Source organism: Tupaia chinensis, unplaced genomic scaffold (assembly GCF_000334495.1).
Source record: "Tupaia chinensis unplaced genomic scaffold, TupChi_1.0 Scaffold143591_1, whole genome shotgun sequence".
In the NCBI taxonomy this organism is placed as follows: domain Eukaryota; kingdom Metazoa; phylum Chordata; class Mammalia; order Scandentia; family Tupaiidae; genus Tupaia; species Tupaia belangeri.
Window position 1 is genome coordinate 609,555 of NW_006203437.1, and position 22,406 is coordinate 631,960.

The 22,406-nt window shown below is 53.1% G+C and overlaps 1 protein-coding gene across 1 annotated transcript in view; it reads left to right on the plus strand.

The window, feature by feature from the left end:
- Positions 1–5: 5 nt before the first annotated feature.
- The window catches only part of GASK1B (golgi associated kinase 1B), a gene marked incomplete at its 5' end in the record, with an annotated part of 32,008 nt that continues 9,607 nt past the window's right edge, over positions 6–22,406 (plus strand). The window contains 3 exons of the mRNA XM_006164183.2: positions 6–132; positions 6,042–6,256; positions 21,020–21,246. Of these exons, the coding sequence (XP_006164245.2) occupies positions 6–132; positions 6,042–6,256; positions 21,020–21,246 (569 nt within the window). The remainder of the gene's footprint in view (positions 133–6,041; positions 6,257–21,019; positions 21,247–22,406) is intronic.

Here is a 22,406-nt window from a genome sequence, read left to right on the forward strand (position 1 = left end):
GCGGCCCCGGGCCCTGCGCCGTGCTCAAGCGGCCGCTGGACATGAGCGAGGTGTTCGCCTTCCACCTGGACCGCATCCTGGGGCTCAACCGGACGCTGCCGTCGGTGAGCAGGAGGCCCGAGTCCTTCCAAGGTACGCAGGCGCGCGGGCATAGCCGGGCGCGGGGTCCTGGTTTCTTTCTAAGGGATTTTCTTTTTCTTTCCCTCCCTCCCTCCCTTCCTCTCTCCTTTCTTTCTTTCTGCCTTTCTTCTTTCTTTGTTCTTTCTTCTTTTCCTTTTATTTGGAGAGGTTTTTGCTATAGGGTGCGTGGGCTCGCCAGAGAGACAGACAGAAAGTGAGAAATCACCCCCCAGGGGGGATGGTCACGCCGCAATCCCTTCTCCATTCTCCTCCGGGATCTTGGGCACGCACGCACACGCGCCAGGCGTGAGTTTAAGCCGCCGGGTCCGGGACGCGAATCCTGGTTGCTGGTCCCTATAAGTGACCTTTCCCTGTGTGTCACATTTGGAAGGAGCCCCAGAGTGTCTGCCCCTGGCTCAGCGTTCTAGCGTCTCTGGAGTGTGGGGGCTCTAGGACAGGCCGCAGAAGGCCCACCCGGTGTCTCTCTGCTCTCCACGGTGACTCTCCGGGCCTCCAGGAGCTCCTGAATCTAGTGAAAGCCAGAGCGGGACTAGGTGGGGGCGCAGGGACGCTGGCAGCCAGGGCAGTGGCAGGTCTCAGTTTGAGTCAGGAGAAGGCGGTCCTTTAAATGTGGAGGGAAACGCCCATGTTTCTTCAGTACATAGGATTAAAAAATTTTTTTCTATGTGGCGTGTGCTCTCCTGAGACAGAGACAAAGAGAAAATGAAATCACCCTCCAGAGGGGTGGCCACGCCACAATCCCTTCTCATTCCATCCTCCTCTCTGGATTTTGGGCATGCACACACAGGTGCCTGGCGTGTATTTCAGGCTACTAGGTCTAGGTTAGAGCTGGCAGACATGGGGCAGGGCTGGGAGAGCGACAGGGGTGGGGAGGCTGGGAGAGCTGCACAGGTGGGGAGGCTGGGAGAGCAGGAGGGGTGGGGCACAGGGCTGGGAGAGCTGCACAGGTGGGGAGGCTGGGAGAGCGGCAGGGGTGGGGCACAGGGCTGGGAGAGCCAGGAAGGGCCTGGTGAAGGCAGTGAGTGCTCCTGCTCTGGGACGTGGGGGTCTGGGAAACTGCAGATGAGGTGCCCTGAGAGACAGCAGCACCGAGGGAGGGCTGCTTCTGCCCCATGAGGCCAGGATGCGCTTGTGTGATGGGATCCCTGAAGGGAGGAGTGGGGACCTTATGGGCTCTGCACCGTCGCTCCGGTCAGGCGCCCCCAGGTCCTCTGCTAACAAACACGGACACCGGGATGGGGCCTCCCTACCATCACCCCGGCATAGTCTGCGGTGACCGCACCTCCGCACCCTCTGAAGCCGGGTCTGACCGCTGTTGAGACACAGGGACCCGGAAGTCTCCATTTGCAGAGGGCCCAGGGCAGCGGTTCCAGAAGGTCTAGAAGGCAGAAGTGCCTACCTGTGAGTCACAGGTCCCGGACAGGAAGCAGGACCATGGGCCTCTGCAGTTCAGGCAGAGCCGTCCTGAGACAGGCTCCTCTTCCGCCTCCCTGCATCCCACGGGGCTGACCACCCAGAGAGGACAAACTGTGAAGTGGAAACAGCTACGGAACAAAGAAGTGCGTTTGTTTCATTGGCGAATCGTCTCCTAAATCACCCCGCGATCTTTCTAAGATAACTTGCTGCCCCCGGGGCCGGGCTGACCTTGGGGAGTCTAGACCCCGGAGTCCGAGAGCCGTCTCCCACCTGTCCCCCTTTCCTGGAGTCACAGTGCCGTACGCACCTCTGTCCCTGTGCAGTATTTGACAGGGCTGTTTCAGGAGCCCTGGCTTCACACCGCCTGCTGTGTGGATGTGGAAGGCCGCCCCCATTTCTCAAGGCAGTGCCGTGGACGGAGTGAAGGGGTCCAAGCTGGGGGTCATGACGTGCCCGTGACGGCTGTGCCCGCTGACCCCAGCGCTGTTCTGGCAAAGGCTGTCTCACTGGCACTTCGTGGGCTCCTGGCACAGCCGTCCTCTCTCCGCTCATGCCCGGCTCAGGCTCACCCTTCTGCTCGTCCATTCCGAACTGGGCCAGCTGGAGACAGTCGGTGTGAGCCAGCCTGCTTCGGCCAAACCTCCAGCTGTCTGAGGCCCACATGCCGGGACCTGGGCGCTTTCAGGACGGCTCACTCTGAGTTCTCTGTACTAAAGTCTGGAAGCCGCAGGTCCAGACCATGCTGGCTGGGTGAGGACTGTCGCGAGCAGGTGACTGCTCATCTCGTGGGCCCAGACCTGTGCTCCTGTCCTGCCTGCCCTGAGCACACTCCCTCAGACGCCATCCTCCCTGCGGCCCAGACCTCAGCTCCTGTCCTGCCTGCCCTGAGCACACTCCCTGTGCACACTCGCCACCTGCAGGCCAAGACACCGTCCCATCCCCGCTTTTCACTTCCGTAGCAGAGGAGGAGAGGGAGAGAGAGACCATGTGGGCGTTCGGCGCCTTAACCACCACACCATCTGCCAGCCCCATGAGGAGGGTTTCTGAGTTACTAGCATAGAGCCCGTGCTGTGCTGTTCAGCACGGTGGTCTGAAGTCGCGCGAGGGCAAACATAGGCGTCTACTTGGTGAAAGTAAGGGCTAGCTTCCAGCCCACTGGCCAAGGGCCCTCTTCCTTTACTTAGTGAGCTAAAAATGGTTTCTACAATTTTAAATGGTAGAAAAAATCACAAGGATAATAATACTACTATGACACTGAAAAATCACGTGAAATTTAGACGTCAGTATCTATAATAAAATTTTATTGGAAGAGTCATGGCCAATTATTTTTAGTTTATTTATTTCTTCCATGATTGAGAGATAGGAGGTGAGAGAAGGAGAGACACACGGAGAGACCCCCAGACAGTGCCCGCACACCGCCACCCAGCTCCACCAGCCCCGGTCGTGGGCATGTGTGTGCCTTTGGGGAGCCGGTGGGTGTGACCCCGGGCCCCGCCCCCGCCATGCGGGTTGGCTTCGCAGAGCATCCCGTCCCCGCTGCCGCTGTTGGCCCTGAGAGGTGGCTCGCGTCCCGTGTGCGCCAACAGCCGCGGGCTCTGCAAGCGGAAGCTGCGTGGCCCCACAGCCACGACGCTGGTGTGTCATGGCAGAGTCAGCAGGCCAGCCGGCTGCGTCACACCGACCCGGTGCTACGGGAAGGGGGTGGCGAGAGAAACACCAGAGTGTGGCAGCCAGGGCAGGCTGCACAGGGGTGGCCTGGGTAGCTTTGTTTTTTCATGGTTGTTGCCCATTTCCCATGGTAGAAATGTAAAGTCAATAAAAGCAAAAAAAATTAAATAAATAAATAAATAAATAAAGTAAAGGAGACATTTTGTTTTGATGTTTCTAGCTTCGGGCTCTAGAGCAGTGTTTGGCCTGTAGTGGATGGATGCTCAGCTCACTGCCAGTTGGAGGGCCGCAGGTGATCGTGTGACACGGGGACACGTATTGTGACTTCAGGCCCTGCGTGTGTGCCTGTCGGAGCCACGCCTGACGCCCTCCCAGGCGTGTGTGCCTGTCGGAGCCATGGCAGGACGGCTGATGCACGCTCTCACGTAGTCGAACGACGTCCGTCGGAGGAGGTTCCTGTTACCCCTCACAGAACAGGCGGAGCGTGGTGAGGAGCGCTTACCTGCCTGCCACCCTGAAGTTAAAGAGGAACATCACTAGAATTTGAAAGATGGGTTGAGTTCCAGAGTCCGAGCCCTAACCACAGGCATGCCCTTTCCTCACGTTTCTGTTAGCGGTTTATGCGTCCAGGTGAAAGGGAAGGGGCGGCCAACATGGGCACTCAGAATGCAGATGACAAGCAGCTACTGGCTTTTTTCTTTTTTTTGGAGAGGTTTTCGCTATAGGGCGTGTGCGCTCGCCAGACAGAGAGACAGAAAGCGAGAAATCACCCCCCAGAGGGGATGGTCATGCCGCAATCCCTTCTCCATTCTCCTCTTGGGATCTTGGGCATGCACACACACGCGCCCGGCGTGAGTTTTAAGCCACCACGTCCGGGACGTGAACCGCGGCTGACTACGTGAGAATCCAGTGACATAGCCATTACGCTAACTGCTGGTTCCCAGCTACTGGCTTTTTTAGGCAGTTTATTTCTTCTGAGAGATGAAGAGAGCCAGAGATGCAGAGGCAGCTCCCCAGCGGGCCCCCTGCTGTGTCCATGCCCGGGTCCTGGGCACGCGTGTCGCTGTTGTTTCAGGGTGGTGCTGGGATGTGGTCACACCTCCCGTGTGGGTCGTGGTACCGCTGCTGCATGTCCTGGCCCTAGAGATGGCTTTCTCTTTCTCAGCTACACATTCTAACGTCTCACACTTCCTGGATGTACTCGTAGTTACTTCTTGATAGGGAACAACGTCTCCGGACGGCAGGAAGCAGCCGGGTCGCGCAGCCCCTGGGTGGCCGCTGCGGAGCCCTGCCGTCCTGCCTGCCTGCCCGGTGTGACTGCAGTGGGAGTTCAGTGTTAGCTCTCCACTCCTTCCGACTACCCTCGCCCTGAGGGTGCACTGTGCTGCTGGGGACGGCTTTGGTGCGAGGGTGCACTAGCTGGGTTGCTGGGGAGTCCCTGCAGGTGCTGGGAGCACAGGCCTTTGAGAGGCAGCCACGCCTCTACCCCGCTCGGTCACGCTGGCCCAGACCCGTCTCCACCACGCGATGGGCTGCTTTTACCTGGAATGTCTTACTTTTTTGAAATTGGCATGTATTTGGGGTACAGCATTTAAAACGATCTCACCCCAGGAAGCCCTAACCCATGCAGTGCAGTAAACAGAAATACTGATGGAGAGGACACAGGTCCTGTTGCCATGGAGCCGCTGCAGAGAGGGCTCGTGGTTCTCTCTGCTTTACCCCGACTCTGCCCGAGACGGGTCACGCTTCCCACGGCCCTGCACGTGAGGCGAGGGGAGAAGATTTCTGCTGGGGACAAAGACGAGGTGAGAGTGCAGTGAGAACACAGATGAGCGAGAAGGCAGGATGGAAGCGTCTAACTACGGGTCCTCGAGGCTGAGCATCTGCGGCCATTGCCAGGCGCTGTGAAGAGGGGTGCGACTTGTCTGGGCACTCCAGTCAGAGGTCCAGGGGCCTGTTAGGAACCACCGAGGCGGGCTTTTTCGGGCCTTTGTCACTTAGCTGAGCATTGTCCTGATTCCTGAGCTGCAGCAAAGCTGCGGGGGCATCTCCGTGACTTACTTGGCCACAGGGGTCCGGGCGCTGTGGGCGAGGAGGCTGCAGGGTGGGCCAAGTGGGCTACTCAAGGTTTGCTCGCTTACGGGGCCTCAGGGCCTCAGCAGTCCTCGCACACGGTAGCCACGAAGGACGCTGCATTTTGAAACTAGAGACAGGAACGGTTGAGTGATAGATTTCTACAGAGCTGTCTCTGGGTGTGGAGAAGAGACGCTGGCTGGAGTGCACTCTGAGATTTGGTGACTTAAAGACCCCTTTCTGAATTTGCAGTTCCTCTCAGAAAAGAAGAAAAAGCCTTCTTCCTTCTGGGCAGATTACAGCGTTTGGTGTGAACTGTACAATTCCACTTTTAAATTTGTGACTTCTAAAAATTCTCTTTCCTCCTGACGACAGGGCGGCCTCGGACAGCAGACAGTTGTCATTACAGATAGAGGACAGCTCCGCGCAGACCGGGCCTGGCGGTCACGGGTGTCTGGCTTCTTTCCTTTTCCATGGCGGCTGCTTTTAGGTGTGGACTGCGGCTGGGGGGGACTGGGGGTGGACTGCGGCTGCCGGGGCCTGGGGCCCGCTCCTGCCACGTCTCGGAAGCATCTCGTTTGGAAAGGGTCTTCGCGTGTCGTGCTGGCTTCCCGCTTTGTGATCGGGCAGGAAGCACCCCGAGGCGCAGAGACCCTGCACCCTGAGAAGGCGGAGGCCGGGCCCCAGGTGAGACGGGAGGCTGCAGGCCGGACGCTGATGGCGTGTGTCGTCCCTACCCACAGATGGGCGCCCGTGCCCTGTTGTCCTCTGGGACGCGTCCTTGTCTCCAGCTAGTCATGACACCCACTCTTCCGTGGTGCTCACCTGGGGGACCTACCAGCGGCTGCTGAAGCGGAAGTGCTGGCAGAACGGCCGGGTGCCCAGGCCCGAGTGGGGCTGCACCGAGATCCACCACCACGAGTGGTCCAAGATGGCGCTCTTCGACTTCCTGCTGCAGGTGAGTGGCGGGCAAAGCCGGGGGGCGGTGCCCGCCCGTGGCCACAGCGGCACCGGGGCTCCACGAGGCCTGGCTCTCCGCGGGGCGGTGTCCACACCGTGGCATTTCATGTTATGGGAACCAGTGCCACCTGCCCCTCGGCCTCCTGGCTCTATCCGGGCTGGGGCGTGGCAGCCACCCGGCAGGACCCTCCATCCCGGCGAGGGGCTGTTGAGCCACGGGGATGCCCCACCCCGGGAGGGAGTGAAGTGCGGTTTGCTGAGGGTCCGCGCTCCATCCAGGCCCTGCAACTGCGGGTCCTGTGACCCGAGCTGCCCCGGGCTTGGGGTGGCAGGCGTCTCCTTCCTGTCCTTCCACACGGGGTGTCCGTGTCCCTTGGTGGCTTATAGTCACCATTTCCCTGACTTGGGTTTGCGAAGTCCTCCTAAGAGTCGGCCCTGGAGAATGGCCAAGACCGGCCACCTGCGAACCAAGGGGCATGCGACGCTTCCTGCGTTTCCCATCGCTTTCTCCTTGTGACGAAGACCTCACGACTCCCCGCCTGCTCTGAGTGCTGTCTTCCCCATCCTGGTTGAGAAAAGCCGGTGTCCTATCACTGTGCTGGTGGCCGGCACCGTGAGGAGGTAGGGACGGTCTTCGGGCGTCAGCGACACCCTCCCCTTTCCTTAGCTCTCTTCTGTGTGTGTGAACGGGCGGGGTGGGGGGATAGGGTCACATGGCCAGTCAGGAGCAGAGCCTGGTTTCAAACTCGGTAGTTTTGGCCTGAGTCAGCCTCTCCGCGTGCTGCGGGCCATTGGGGTGAAGGTGCTATCATCAGTTGTCTAATCAGTCAGCCATGGGGAGGACCTCGGACCCTTATTCACACGGTGCCCACGGTCAGCCATGGGGAGGACCTCGGGCCCTCACTCACACGGTGTCCACGGTCAGCCATGGGGAGGACCTCGGGCCCTCACTCACACGGTGTCCACGGTCAGCCATGGGGAGGTCACTGGGCCCTCACTCACACGGTGTCCACGGTCAGCCATGGGGAGGTCACTGGGCCCTCACTCACACGGTGACCACGGTCAGGCATGGGGAGGTCACTGGGCCCTCACACGGTGACCACCCCCTCTGGTCCCTGGGTTCGCTGCCCCCTCAGTACAGCTCTCGCTCTAGTTTGGGCATTGTCGTGCTGTCTGGACACCAGCACACGCAGAGGGTGTGAGCTGGGGGCACTGGTGCCTGGCTGCTGCATTTCTGCAGGGCCTGCTCTGTGCGTAGGTCTCGTGCCGTAGTGTCAAGCTGAAGTGAAGAGTCTGACCCCAGTTTGCCAGAAGATACAGAGAGACAGAAAGCAAGTAATCCCTCCCCCAACCCGGGGGGTGGCCATGCACTCACTCTCTCCTCCATTCTCCTCTTGGTGTGAGCTTTAAGCCACCAGGTCTGGGACTTGAACCGCGGTCCACTAGGTGGGATTCCAGTGATGTAACCACGAAGCCATCTGCTCCCAGTCCTATATGTCTTGAATAATTGTTCTTACTTGGTTGTTTTTCTTTGAACTTGCCTATAGATTTTACTCCAGAGGGCTCACGCCTTTTTTTATTCTCTTTAAAATAAGATTGTGTTCAATTGATTCTTTTACTTCTAGTACTTGGTGTCCTGACACGTTTCTAGAAAGGTGGTCATCAAAAATGTCTACTGAGCAAATACGTGAGAGCAAGCGCAGCCGTTTCTCGGGGCCGAGCGGTCAGTGGGCAGCGACTGCCTTTCGCACGGTGACCGTCACTCCGAGATTTTGTGGGAAGTCGGGACATGTGCCTGCACGTGTGGGCCCAGTCTTACTCAGCTTCGAAAGCTGGCAGTACAGGTGTGTACGGAAACGCCCCCGTTACCGAGGGCATAGATTCGAGGAAGAGAGATGTTTAGACGATGAAATAATCCAGTGGTTAGAAAATACTTAGTGCTTTTCCTGTGTGATGGAGGCTTGTGTGCACTACGCTTTCTGGGGATGAGTGTTTATTTGATGAGAATGAGTGGGTGTTTCATAGGAGGGACCAAGAGGGTCCTTGGGAGAGGTTTGTTTTCACCATTAGCAAAATAGCTACACATATTTCTTTCCACTTCAACTTAACAGACTCTTATTTTATGCCAGAGGACACTTGCGTATGTGCAAGAGAGACAGAGACAGAGACAGAGACAGAGACAGAGGTAGCCTCACCCGAGCAGGCCTGTTCACACCGCATTCCTTTTTAATCTATTCTCCATCTCATCAGGATCCTGGACATCCGGGTGTGTTGTTTTAAGCTGCTGGGTTCAGGACCTGAGCCCAGTTGGCCATGCGGTGTCTGGGGTCCCTAGCTGCTGCACTATGGACCAGCCCAGTGGCTTTTGTGAGCTCGAAACCAGACACGGAGCAGCCCAGGGCTTAGGTAGAGATGCACGAGGCCGACCCCTGCCCTCGAGCCCCGCTGCTGCAGGGAGGGACAGTGGACCCAGCAGAGCATGTCCAGGCCACAGTGAGCCACATCTACAACCTGGGGAAGAAACCAAGTACTACCAGGCCGGGTTGAACTGGCGCCAGAAAGCATGGACAGAGGGTGTTGTGTTTCACCCAGAAACAGCCAAGTCCGATGAAGAGCTCAGAGGGTGGAATGGGGTTCTCGCAAAGGGCCGAGGTGTGGACAAGCCCAGGAGCAAAGCCAGCTGCACGGGGCCGTCTCATCTCTAACTCTGCCTCCTCGTCCTCACTGGCTGCTAGAGGACTATTTCCCGAATGTAAAGTTCTGCACTAAGAGGTGCCAACCTTTGATCTCTCCTGCTTTTGATTCTATAAGTTTTTTCTTGGCAAAAACTGGAATAAAAAGAAAATGAAAACCAACAACCATTGTTTAACAAGAGGGTGCGTTGCTTTTCACTAAAATATGTTTCTGTCTGAATAGTCAACATGCTGGACCTAGAGAGACTTCCCCCAGATTATGAGGGTCCCCGAGGCCTCCCTCTGTCCCCTACTGCTCAGTGGCCGGGGTATCATCTCCATCTTTCAGAGCCAGTGACACAAAGTGCCCCCAGGCCAGGAGGAGGTGCCCCAGGGCCTGACACAGGGGTTTCCAACAGCTTGGGTCAGACTTCTTGTTTAGCAGAATTAAAACACTGCGAACCTGAGTGGCCTCCCACCACATGTGTGTTGGTGAGTCCAAGGAGCAGATGACGCGGATGCTCCTCGCTCCTTGCTGGCGGCAGTGAGGCATGGCACAGTCGGGCGTGCTGGCTGCCCGCCACTCGAGAGTGCGGTCCTGCAGGCCACGCCGGTGCGCTCCGGCAGGCCACGCCGTGAGCGAGCAGAGCTGGCGGCAGCCTGGGCTCGTAGCGTGCCGAGAACAGCACATTGCCACGTCTTGGTGTGCTGTCTGAGACGCAGAGAGAGTCAGAGCTCAGAGCGACCCCCTCGGTGACAAGGAACTGCGGCTCCAAGGTCAGGGTGCGGGCGTGTGCGATTCCAGTCACCGAAAATGACAAACTGGAAACTTCGCAGCTATGGACGTGCTGAGCATGGAAGGAACTGCGGTTATTATGGGATTTCAGCTGTCAAAGTGAAGGTCCCTTAGTGTTAAATGAAATCTAAAAGTCTGATTTTGACATAGTTTCTACTCTACATGTGTTTGTAAATAAGAGAAATGATTTCAGTGTGGGCGATGCCACTTGAGAGAATTAACTATGCTCCTTAATAAGATAACGATGTTACTTTAAAGTAGAGGCCTCGAAAGACTTCCCATTATCTTCACCACGGCGGTTTCTGTCTTCTGAGCGCCGCTCGTGCTAAGTGAGGGACTGGCAGGGACTTGGTGCACGTCGGGCCCCTGCAGGGCGTTCATTGCCGCCTGTTTCTGGTGCGTAGACTCGGGCGGGAGGTGGAGAGACGCGTGTATCTGTTACGCTATCGAGGAACAAGGAGATCTTTGCAAGGAAAAGGATTTAGAGTAAATGATGAAACCATGCCAGGAGGGTACTTTTACTGAAGCAGGATTTGGGCTATTTTTTCAAGTTTATTTATTTCACAGAGAGAGGGGTGGAGAGAAACACAGAGAGAGAGACAGCATCCTTGAAAGGATCTTGATGCCGCGGTTACTCCCAGCCTCAGCCAGCTCGATCGTGGGGCCACATGAGCCTGGTGGTTCGGGGAGCCTCAGGGCGCGAACACGAGGGCCTCATGTTTCACTGCTGTGCAGCGGTCCTGCGTAAGATCTTGGCTATTTCAATATTAGTTTAAGGAGGTTTGGCTTATCCTTTGCTTCGCTCTAGTCTTTCATTACAACAAGTTCAGTCTGTGACACTATTTTTAAATAAGTGCCACAGCTGAGGAGAGGGCACACAGGACACCGTTCTGGGTGCATGTAGCGAAACGACAACTTACAGCAGAGGAGGTGGCACTGCCGCTGCTCACACGTGATGTCCAGGGACGTTTGTCACCGCAGCCCTCACTGTCCATCACCTGGCATCCGCGACTCCTCCAGGTCCTGCCCAGCCACGGGGAGGCCGGTGGAGGGCCTGCGAGTCTCTCAGACCCTCAGGGCGGTCGTGTGATCCCAGTAGGATTACCCAGTCCCCTCCGTCAGAGGGCAGCGTCACTGCGCATGGGAGCTACTTCAAGTGCCAGAGCTTCTCGGCAAGACTGTGACAAGACAGAAAGAAACGAAGGCTCGGACTTACGACCCCCCTTCGTGTCCTGGTGTAACTTCTCTGGTGGACACTCGGCTCTTTCGGGGAGGTAACTTGTCATCACAGTTATTACTTTAAATGAGGACTTCCGGTTTATAGAAGCGCGGTGCGTCCCTGAGGGCTGGGATGTGCTCTCAGGCTGCACACGGGGCTGTCATCAAACCATGCCACGCGTGTCTTATCTTCTCTGGGCGTTCCATCATGCTTGCGTGCTGTTAACAGCTGTGCCATTGATTCAACACCAAGTTGTGTTAAATTGCCCGTGTGCTTTACTGCTGCGCTGTGCCTTCTATGGGATGGGCAGGAATACGTGACTTTTAGAGGCTGTGTCTTCTCCCATCATAAACCACTGACTTGATTTCTCACGAAGGCGACTTTGAGGAGAGAGTGTGTTCTAGCTACACTGGCCCACACTCCAGAGAGGCGTAGCTCATTTCCAGCCCCACAGTCAGGGTGTGCGTCTCTGAACCTGGCCTCCTCCTCTGTGAGTGGCCACGTCCCCAAGCCTGCATCTCTCCGTGAAAACCTCTCAGATGTCTGCTGGCTCAAAAGCCATTAGGACTCCGGGCCTTCTTTCTTTCCGTCTCCTACTGAGCAGGCATCCTCAGGGCTTGCTGACACGGAAGGTTCTGACACCTCTGCTGAGAACGTAGATGTGGCTGTAGTCCTGGCTGGTCCTTCACTCTGTGCCGACGGAATCAAAGGGGCAGATGTCGGGTCAAATGTGTTATAGTCGCACCTCGTATTGCAAGTGACAGCTGAGAGTTTCCAGGTCAATTCATGTTTCATTGTTCACCAAGAATGCAGTGTGTTTTACTTAATTATTTGTCATTTTTTCTTGCTTCCACCCTTGCTGTGAATTTTCAGTCTGTGCTGGGATGGATTGGTGCATGGCTATGAACCTCTGTCATGTTCTAGTTATGTGCCTCGCTGGCCTGGAGGGATCAGAGGTTCAGCAAAGCCTCTGCCAGTCCACAAATAACATCTCAGATTCCAAGAGTAACACATGGCTTGAACTGGCCATGGGCGGTGGTGTCATCGCTAACCATGTGCCATGGACTCGAAGACTGTGTGAGACCAGCCTTGACTGCCGTGTTCCAGGAAAACAGGATGTCTGAGCACTGTGGCTCTGGGAATGTCAGCCGGGAAGCAGCATAAAACCTGGAAACAGTAACATGATAATGTTTCCATCAGAATACCCGAGAGAGCAGCAGCTATTGTGTTTGATGACTGAAAATCGGTGCTCAGTACCGTCCTGCTCAATAAACTGATGAAACTGCAAATAGTATGTTCCCAAATATTTAACCTATGATTTGTCAGTGAGATGTGTTTCTTGTAAGCAACATACAGCAGGTTCCTTTTTTTTTTTAATCCATTGAGCTAATCTATGTCTTTCAATTGAGGAATTCAATCTATTAATATTCATGTTACTGAAATGCGTGGATTTATCTCTGTCATTTTGTTACTCTTTTTTCCCTCCTAATTGTTTTGTGTTCTTTTACTTCTATTTACCCTCCTTTAGTTTTCCTGGTGTATATTCTCTTAAGTATTCCTTGAAGAGCTGGTCTAGTTTTGGTGAATTCTTTCAGCCTTGGCTTATCTGGGAGTGATTCTATTCTCCTTCCCACTTGAAGGACAGTCTTGCTGGGTATAGAACTCTCGGCTGAAGTAGCTTTTCTTTCAGAGCTTCAACTGTGTTCCCATTCCTTCTTTGCCTGTGTTGTTTCAGTTGAGAGCGCCAGTGTTAGTCTAATGGACTAACCTTTGTATGTAGCTTGATGCTTCTCTCTTGCCAGTTTTAGAATACTGCCTTTGCCTTTGATTTTGACTAAAGGCTAGGAGGTGCCTTGGAAAAGATCTTCTTATGGTATATCTATTTGGTATCCTTTGTGTTTCCTGGATTCAAATGTCTGTTTCTCTAAATTTGGAAAGCTTTTAGCTCATGGAAAAGATTTTCCATGCCTTTCCTTATCTCTTCACCTTCTGAAATATCTATTATGTGTATATTCAGCTACTTAGTGGTGTCTAAGATTTTCCTTATGTTGTCATTTCTTTTTTTTTTTGGAGAGGTTTTTGCTATAGGGCGCGTGTGCTTGCCAGAAAGACAGAGAGAGGCAGAGAGACAGAAAGCGAGAAATCATCCCCCAGAGGGGATGGCCATGCCACAATCCCGTCTCCATTCTCCTCTCGGGGTCTTGGGCATGCACACACATGCACCCAGCGTGAGTTTAAGCCACCGGGTCTGGAACTCGAACTGCAGTCAACTGCATGGGAGTCCAGCAGCATAGCCATTATGCCAGCTGCTGGTCCCTATGTTGTCATTTTTAAAGTTACACTTTCATTCTTTTTGGTTACTCAGACTAAACCAGAGCTTTTGCCTTCATGGTCAGGATTCTTTCTTCTGTTTGGTCTAATCTGCTGTTAATATTTTTAAGGAAAGTTTTGATTTCCTGCATTATATTTTTGCTTACATGTCATTCATTGAGTTTTGTAACAGTGAATATTCTGAATCCCTTTCTGACATTTCTGTGACCTCTCGTGCTTTGTCCCTGGTTGGTGAGGAGTTACTGTGTTCTTTGGTGGTGGGGGGAGGTATTTCCTTGTTTTGTCCTATTTCTTGGGGCTCTGCTGTGATTTTTAGTCATCTCACAATGTGCTCACTTCTTCCTGCTTCTTGGAGTGGGTTCCTGTAGCTTTGTGCTTGTGCAGCTCCCTGCAGTGTGAGTTAGCTTCGTGCCAGTGTCCCTTCTCTACCCTGGGTCGAAGTGCAGTATGCACAGTGAGAATTTGGGGTTCAAATTTTCAGAGGGAAATTTCTTTACTTTTACTTTTACTTTTAATTTTCCCAAGGCCTTACTGTTTTCAGGTGTGAGAGTCCTCTATGCCCACATCTGTCTGCTCGCTCTGTGGCTAGTGGCTGGGCCAGAACGGTAGGACATGGGGGTCGTCCAGTCTGTGTGCTGTGCATCGTTGGTGCATGGGCCGGCATGGCCTCCGCCCCCAGTTCAGGCGGGGCGTGGGTCTTTCTGGGTCAGCTCTGGGCAGCCGTTGCTTCTCTCTTGCCCCAGAGTGGGTGAGGGCCAGAGTGTACCAGCACAGGTGGTACCAGCACAGGTGGTACCAGCACAGCTCCTAGTGTCTATGTCTTGAAACAAGTACATCTTACAATGGGAAGTTCTATGTGTATATGTGAAATAATTTTTGAAAAATAAATTAATTCAGAAAAGCCAAATTTGTTTTGAGTGACCAATCAATATATTAGAATTTATTATTTTAATTTTTTTTGCAATTTGATTTTTCCATTTAATTACAATTGCCCAAGAGGTACAGTTCAATCATTGTCATTATTTTTTTAAAATTTATGATCTTAGTAAGTTTTGTGCATCTCTATAGCACATAGCGTGGTTTTTCAGAGTATGTGCAGTACGTGAAAATCAAAAGAACTGGGACCAGCCCCTTAGCACAGTGGCTTAGGGAGCCACATCCCACATGGCCAACCGTGGCTCACTTCCTGGTCCCAGCAGGTGCACGTGCCTGCATGCCCTGACAGGATGGAGAAATGGAGGAGAAGGGGCCGCACCCCACTGAGCGGTGCTTTCTCCATCTTCCCCTCTTTTTCTCTCACTTTTTCTCTGGCAAGAGTACATACCTTCCAGTAACAAAAAAAGATTAAATTAAAAAAATAAAGAGGACTATGGACCAGCAGATGGCATAATGGTGACACTGTTGGGCCCCCATGTAGTCGACCGTGGTTCGAGTCCCAGATCCAGTGGCTTGAAACTCATGCCAGGTGCATGTGCGTGCCCGAAATCCCCAGAGGGAAATGGAGGAGAAGGGATTGCGGCATGTCCATCCCCCTGAGGGGTGATTTCTTGCTTTCTGTCTCTCTCTCTCTCCTGCGAGTACATGTGCCCTATAGCAAAAAGCTCTTGCAACAATAAAGAGGACTGGATTTCATGATAAAGTTAGATTTAAAATACCAGGTTATCAGAAAAGTCATGACGTATTTTTGTGTTGAAAAAATACGTCATGACTTTTTTCACAATCCAATAGTTACTGAATTCATTATATTAGGTTCTGTTAATTGCAACTAGAATTTGTTTTAATATAGTCATTGTTTGTCCTTACTAATTTTTGTCAATTTTATTAACTAAAATCTAATGAATGTATTATATGGAAAATAAAACTTATTAGAAATTCTATATAAATACTAAACATTAATACATATTGAGTTTAGCCAAAGAAAGTTTTCAGTGACAATAGTTCTTTGGGTGTAAATAAATCCCATTTTTAGCTTATTTATAACCCTGTTTAATTAGTGAGCTGGAGATGGTGCTTCACCTCATTGATGGAAAGCGTGTTTTTATTGTAAGGCCGCTTCACCCCAGTTTTAAATGTGTTTGTGAAATGTAAGCTCATCCCATGTACTAACTGGCACCTCCCCAACTGTGAGGGTGGAGTTTTCTTGTCCGAGTGCTTCCGGGGCCCCTGCAGGAAGGGGTGTGCCTCTGACCCAGCCGTTTTCACCCGCTCTGCTCCGCGGTGCCCTTTCCAGGTCAGAGAACATGAATTCTCTCTCTGAAAGTAGACTGCCCTGGCCTGGTGCCCCCCCCTCCCCTCGGGACTGTGTGACTTCTGGAGCTCATGCACAGGTGCAGGGTGTGGGACTCCCAACCCTGCCTCTGTGAACCGGACCAGGATGGGCAGGGTGTTGAGAATCCCAGCGACACACAGGAGCTGTTACTGCGTCCTCACTTGAGGCTGAGCCGTGCGGAGACCCAGCGCCTCCCTGCATCGGGGTGCATGGGGAGCTCTAGGGCTGCAGCAGAGCGGGCCGCCAGGTACCGGGCAGGGGTAGAGGCACAGCGAGGTGCCCTGTCAGAGGTGTGTCTTGCAGACGGCTGTGCTGTTCCACTTGTCTGTCAGCGGCCCTGCTGGTGACAAGCCTGACAGGCCTGTGGTCATTGCCGGGTGGAACAAGATGAAATCCATTCTCGGAAGAGGTGAGCTCCTGACCGTACAGCGGCAGGCAGGAGAGCCTGGTGGGCTTGCGGCTCCCAAGCAGGTGGCCATGTCTCTGTTAACAAGGGCCAGGGCAGCAGGGGCCTTGTCTGGGTGGCTCTTCCTGGGACCTTGGGGACTGATGCACACCTATCAGATGACAGCCCCCCCCCCTTAGTCCGCCAGTGCTGGGGAGGGCCGCATATTAGATCTTGCACATGAGCAACTGTTCGTCCATTTTGTCCCCTTCCCTTCCCTTCCCCCTTCATCCCTTCCTTCCTCTTTCTCTCTCTCTTTCTCTCTCTCTCTCTTTCTCTCTTCTTTCTCTATGAGCAAGAGAGATGGTGGGAGGGGCCGCACAGGGTCTCTGTGCTCAGCCTCAGCCAGCCTGGTCACAGGCATGTGCACACCCATGTCTTTGGGGTGGTCTCCAGATGCGAAGCTGCAATCTCCTCGTGCGAGCTGGCTTTGCAGAGCGTTGTGCTACCTGGGTGCCACTGTCTGGTCCCATGCAGCTGCTTACTGAGCCTCAGGGAGTAAGACAGCATAGTACAGGCACCTCATTCAGGCAGTGCAAGCACACAAGTCACATATAAGATACTTCTCCAGGACTGGCAGGCTGCGTGGTGGTTAGGGGCACTGGCCAACTGTGGTTCGAGTCCCGGATCTGGCAGTTTGCTTTCTCACTCTTCCCCACTGCCCCATCCCTCTCTGGTTAAATAAATAAATAAATAAATAAATAAAGTTAAATAAAATACTTCTTTAAAAAAAAGATACTTTTTCTACAGACAAAACTAACACTACCAAAGAAAAACAGAACTTAAAAAAAATCTTTAAAAGAAGGAAATATATCTAAAAATATCCACCACCAAAAAAAAAAAAATTGGCTGGAACACCTGGAATTTTTTGGTTGTAATTTTAGTTAGGTAAACATTGAAAAGACATATATTCCTAAAAGAGGAAAGAAAAAAAAATGGAAAATGGTGGCTGGCAGTATTTTTAGATGCAGAAGACCAGTTTTGCAAAAGATTTATCTTGTTTTAAAGAAGAAGAAATGAGTCTGAACAAGGTGCTTGATGATGAACAACTACGATTGCTTAATTGACAGCATTTAGCCCCAAATAGCCTTCTTTCTAGGGTAATCACCTAAGAACGCAGACGTGCAAACGTCAGCTACGGTGCTTAGTCACGCAAGAGTTAAATGAAATGGAGTTTTAATGTGCGCACTAGACAAGAGTGTTAGAATCGTATTATGGATTCATAGCTACGTAGGACATGCTTTACTAGGCTTTAAAAGGTCGGTAAGCTGTCTTAAAAGTTAGCAGGAATATGTTCAGTATGTGACTAAATTGATGAGCGAGCAATGGCACAGAATTTAAGGGAGCGGATGTGGTCTATGACCCAACTAGTCTTGGTAAATTGACTGAATTCAAAAGCAAGATTATGGACTAAATTCTGGGATGAGGTGGAGAACACGGTTTAAGAGGAACATAAGCCTTTGCTAAACAAGAGTAATTTATGACTCCTGGAGGATAATAAAAGCAACATAAAGCTCAGATCGTTAAGGCCTTGTGATCTGATTCGACACCCACAGGGGTGCGCGGTACTCAGCATGCGTGAACCCTGCAAGTTCGAGTGTTTTCTAGAAGCAAAGCGGGCCTGAGCGCTCAGAGTCTCTGCTGTGAGTGCCGCAGACTTGGCGGCGGTGGCGAGACGTCCCTGACAAGGAGCGCTTCACAATGAGATCAGACAAAGCATTAGAGCGACACGTGGGAGACAGCCTCGCGGTGGGAAGGCGATGAAGAGACCTCGGTCAGCCCCTCTCCACCTCTGGTTTGTAATCTTTTTCATGTTTTCATGCAGTTTGAAAACAGAAACAGCATACTCCCCGAGTTACCGGCGGGCAGTAGGCTGAAGGGCTCTCAGTCACACCGGTGTCGTGGCTGTGCGGTGGAGACCACGTGTCTTAGTCCTTACCCACGGCCGTGCCATGAAGTTAACAGTGCAGGAGCTCAGGGTTCAGAGCTGCATTGAAGAAACAGTTGGCAGATGTGTCCGGGAGCTTCAATTCTTCTCTGTCTTCTTTTTATTCATGGCAGAGTGTGTGTGCTCCTTAAAGTGAGAAGAGACTGGGCACACCCTCCCGGGCTCAGGTCTGCTGTGGCCCCCGTCCTCTGCCTGCCAGAACCTGGCCATCGCGAGCATGCCCGCACACGTCTGGCTGACCGACAGGGGCGTTGAGCCGTGGTCCCTGCGTGGGGTCCGGCTTTTCTTTGGCAGCTCACTAGCCCTGTGCCATGGAGCCTGTGGGCTAGCTGGTGAGCATCTGTGCGCTGTCCCAGAGGCCGATGGGGTAAACATGAAGCTAGGTTTAGCTTTTTCCTCTAACTGGACGTAAACTCACGATGCTGACGCAAGAGTGCTGCAGAGATTTTCTGAACACGGCTAGCTGGTGGGTACGGTGTGTGTGCGCGTGATGTCTGTGTGACGCATGTTATATATAACACGCTAGCTGGTGGGTACGGTGTGCGTGCGCGTGATGTCTGTGAGACGCACGTTATGTATATAACACGCTAGCTGGTGGGTACGGTGTGCATGTGTGTGATGTATGTTTTATATGAGGTATATATTATATATGATGTGTGTGTTTTATATGAGGTATATATTAATATGATGTATATGTTTTATACGAGGTGTGTATTATATATGACGTGCGTGTTTCGTGTGAGGTGTGTATTATATATGACGCGTGTGTTTCGTGTGAGGTGTGTATTATATATGACGCGCGTGATTCGTATGAGGTGTGTATTATATACGACGTGCGTGTTTCGTGTGAGGTGTATATTATATATGACGTGCGTGTTTTGTGTGAGGTGTGTATTATATAAGACACGTGTGTTTCATATGAGGTGTATATTATATATGACGCGTGTGTTTCGTGTGAGGTGTGTATTATATATGATGTGCGTGTTTCATGTGAGGTGTGTATTATATATGACGCGCATGTTTCGTGTGAGGTGTATGTTATATACGACGCGCGTGTTTGTATGAGGTGTGTATTATATACGATGCGTGTGTTTCGTGTGAGGTGTGTGTTATATATGACGCGTGTGTTTCATATGAGGTATATATTATATACGACGGGCGTGTTTCGTGTGAGGTGTGTGTTATATACGACGCGCGTGTTTCTTGTAAGGTGTGTATTATATACGACGCGTGTGTTTCGTATGAGGTGTGTATTATATACGACGCGCGTGTTTCGTGTGAGGTGTGTATTATATACGACGCTCGTGTTTCTTGTGAGGTGTGTATTATATACGACGCGCGTGTTTCGTGTGAGGTGTATTATATACGACACGCGTGTTTCGTGTGAGGTGTGTATTATATACGACGCATGTGTTTCGTGTGAGGTGTGTATTATATATGATGTATATGTTATGCACATATATAATGTACATATAAAGGAGGGGGGATGGGAAGCACCTTCTAGAACAGTCTCTCTCCTTGTCCTCTCTGATCGTAACCCTGTGGTGACCACACACAATCTCTCTTACGTGATTTGATTTCTTTTGTATCAAAGGCAGGGAAGGGACTACATGGACTGAATAAACAAAATGGAGAGAAGCCTTTTTTCCTAATACTTTTCCTGATAGTCTCCAATCTATGCTCTTTATCCCATGTGCCCCTCCATCCGATTTAGGGCTGGCCTGGGACACTCTTGCTCGCCCTTGGGAAACCGTCCCTAATTGGGTCAAATTTGACTCTTTAACGAGTGGTCTCTCACCACCACTGGAGTCAGCCTGTGGGACTTTTAAAAAAACCATTGGTGGGGACCAGCAGTTGGCGTAATGACTATGTCGCTGGACTCTTACGTAGTCAACTGCGGTTCGCGTCCTGGACCCGGTGGCTTAAACCTCATGCTGGGAGAGGAGAATGAAGAAGGGATTGCGGTGTGACCATCCCCCCTGGGGGGTGATTTCTCGCCTTCTGTCTCTCTGTCTCTGTCTGTCTGGCGAGTGCATGTGCCCTATAGCAAAAACCTCTCCAAAAAAAAAAAAATACCATTGGTCAGACTTGGGCCCCATAGGTCAGCTGGCCACAGCCTCTCCTGTCCAAGTTGTTCTTGGCACTTTGGTCACAGACTGGCCCCATGTCCAGTGGCCAGCGTTCTCCACACTCCATGGAACATGGACTGCCAGCTGCCCTCGTGGCTGCCCTCGTGGCTGCCTCGTGGCTGCCCTCGTGGCTGCCTCGTGGCCTCTGCTCTCACAGTGCTGGCTGGTGCGGAGCTCCCTTTTCTCCTGGCAGTAACCCCGTTCCACATAACAAGCCCCAGGAGTGGGGTGTTCATTCTGCTCACTTACTCAGAATGTAGCTGTGACCTCTGCCCGCCTAGTTTTCACTTTTGGCCAGGGGTGCATGTGTGCACATCTGAGAAAAAGAGAGCGGTGGGGGAGGAAGCACCTCCAGTGGGGCCTGGTCACATCACACGCCCCTTCCCTCCATGATCCTGGGCATGGTTTCCAAGCCCCTGGGCTGGGACTTGAACTGTGGTTGGCTGTGTGGGACCTGGCTCCCTCTGCACAGTGCCTAGCTGCTGAGCTATTGTTCCTGTTTGGTTCTGGTTTCTGGACCTCATCTCTCGTCATCAATTTCTCCTAAGTTGGCCGGGGTTAAATGCTGTAATACTGAAGTCTGGAGAGGTGAGAGCCTGGACGTCCAGAGTGGGCGAGTCAGCTCAGATTCCCTGAGCCAGCCGAGCGGGGGCACACGGCGTCTCTCCATGGGGGGTTCAGGCTCCACCAGCTGTGTCTGCGGTGTCAGTGGGAAGTCGGACTCGGGGTGAGAATGCTTGGCTTGGACAATCTGAGCGTGGCGCTCTTAGCTGTGGCTGGAGCTCTAGCCAAGGCCGAGTCGGAGGTTGGCCGTGAACCTGGGCTTTCTCCAGTAGCTGCTTTCGGCTGGCTGCTGGCGTGTCACGGTCCAGGCGTGTTCTCTGGGAATCCTCTCACTTTCCCAAATTTTGCTTTCACACATCTGGATCTCATTTTTGCTTTCCGTTTTCAGATCTACAACCGCCTGGACGCGAACTGCTGCGGCTTCCGGCCTCGCAAGGAGGACACCTGTGCGCAGGAGGGACGGGGGCCCCGCTGTGAGCACCAGGACTCCGTGCCTCTGGCTCACATCGTTCAGCGGAAGCACGACCCGAGGCACTTGGTCTTCATAGACAACAAGGGCTTCTTCGACAGAAGCGAGGATAACCTGAACTTCAAACTGCTGGAAGGCATCCGAGAGTAAGTCGTGTGGCGAGGAGGCAGGGAAGGGCGTGGCATCTGGAGAAGTAGGGGGGTGACCCCAGGCAGGAATCCCGCATGTGGGATCAGAGTGGAGACCGGGGAAGGGACACGGGATGGAGTGGGAGAGGACCAGAGCCCAGCCACTGGCCGCAGCAGCAGCAAAGCCCTGCCACGGGCCACGTCCCCCACGCGAGATGAGAAAATGAGATTTGTGCCAGAAATCAGATCAACTCGGGAGCTGGGCAAGGGGAGAAGAGGGTGGAGATTTAAAACGAAGGGGCGGAGGGCCGGCAGATGGTGTCGCTGGACTCTCACGTGGCCAGTCGTGGTTCATGGCCCAGACCCGGTGACTTGAAAATGACACTGTGCATGTGTACACATGTACATGTGTGCCCAAGTCCTGGGAGGAGAACGGAAGAGAAGGAGTTGCGGCATGGCCGTCCCCCTCAGGGGGTGATTGCTCCCTCTCCCTTGCACTGTCTCTGTCTCTCTCTGGCAAGCCCATGTGCCATAAGGCACAAACCTCTTAAAGATAGATAAAGGTAAAATGGAGGGTGCAGGAGAGCAGCAGCCGGCCAGGCGGGAGCTGAGCGAGCTGGAAATCGGTGGACAGGTCAGAGGCCGGGTTCCAGGGTAGTGGGGGCCGTGCTCTGAGGTCGCTCTGGTCCTAAAGTTGCTTAACCGTGTGTCGGCCGTCCTTCGAGATTGCAGCGGCTTAGGCAGGGTGGACTTCACATGCTGAAGCACTCGCGCTCCCAGGGACGCTCCTGCGTCCCCAGGTCAGGAGTCTGGCTGCACCCCGCCCCACGGCGCCTGTTCCTCGTACCTTCCTGGGCGCAAGACAGTGTCCACCGCAGGCTCTCCGAGTTCTGCACTGAGGAGGCTTCACAGACAGGAGCCTCTGCGTCCTAAGATGTCCCTGGGTGGGTATGGTGGGATCGTGTGAATCTCTGCGTCCCTAAGACGTCTCTGGGTGGCTGTGGTGGGATCTTCTGAATCTCTGCGTCCCTAAGACGTCCCTGAGTGGGTATGGTGGGATCATCTGAATCTCCGCGTCCTAAGACGTCCCTGGGTAGGTATGGTGGGATCGTCTGAATCTCCGTCCTAAGATGTCCCTGGGTGGCTGTGGTGGGATCGTCTGAATCTCCGTCCTAAGA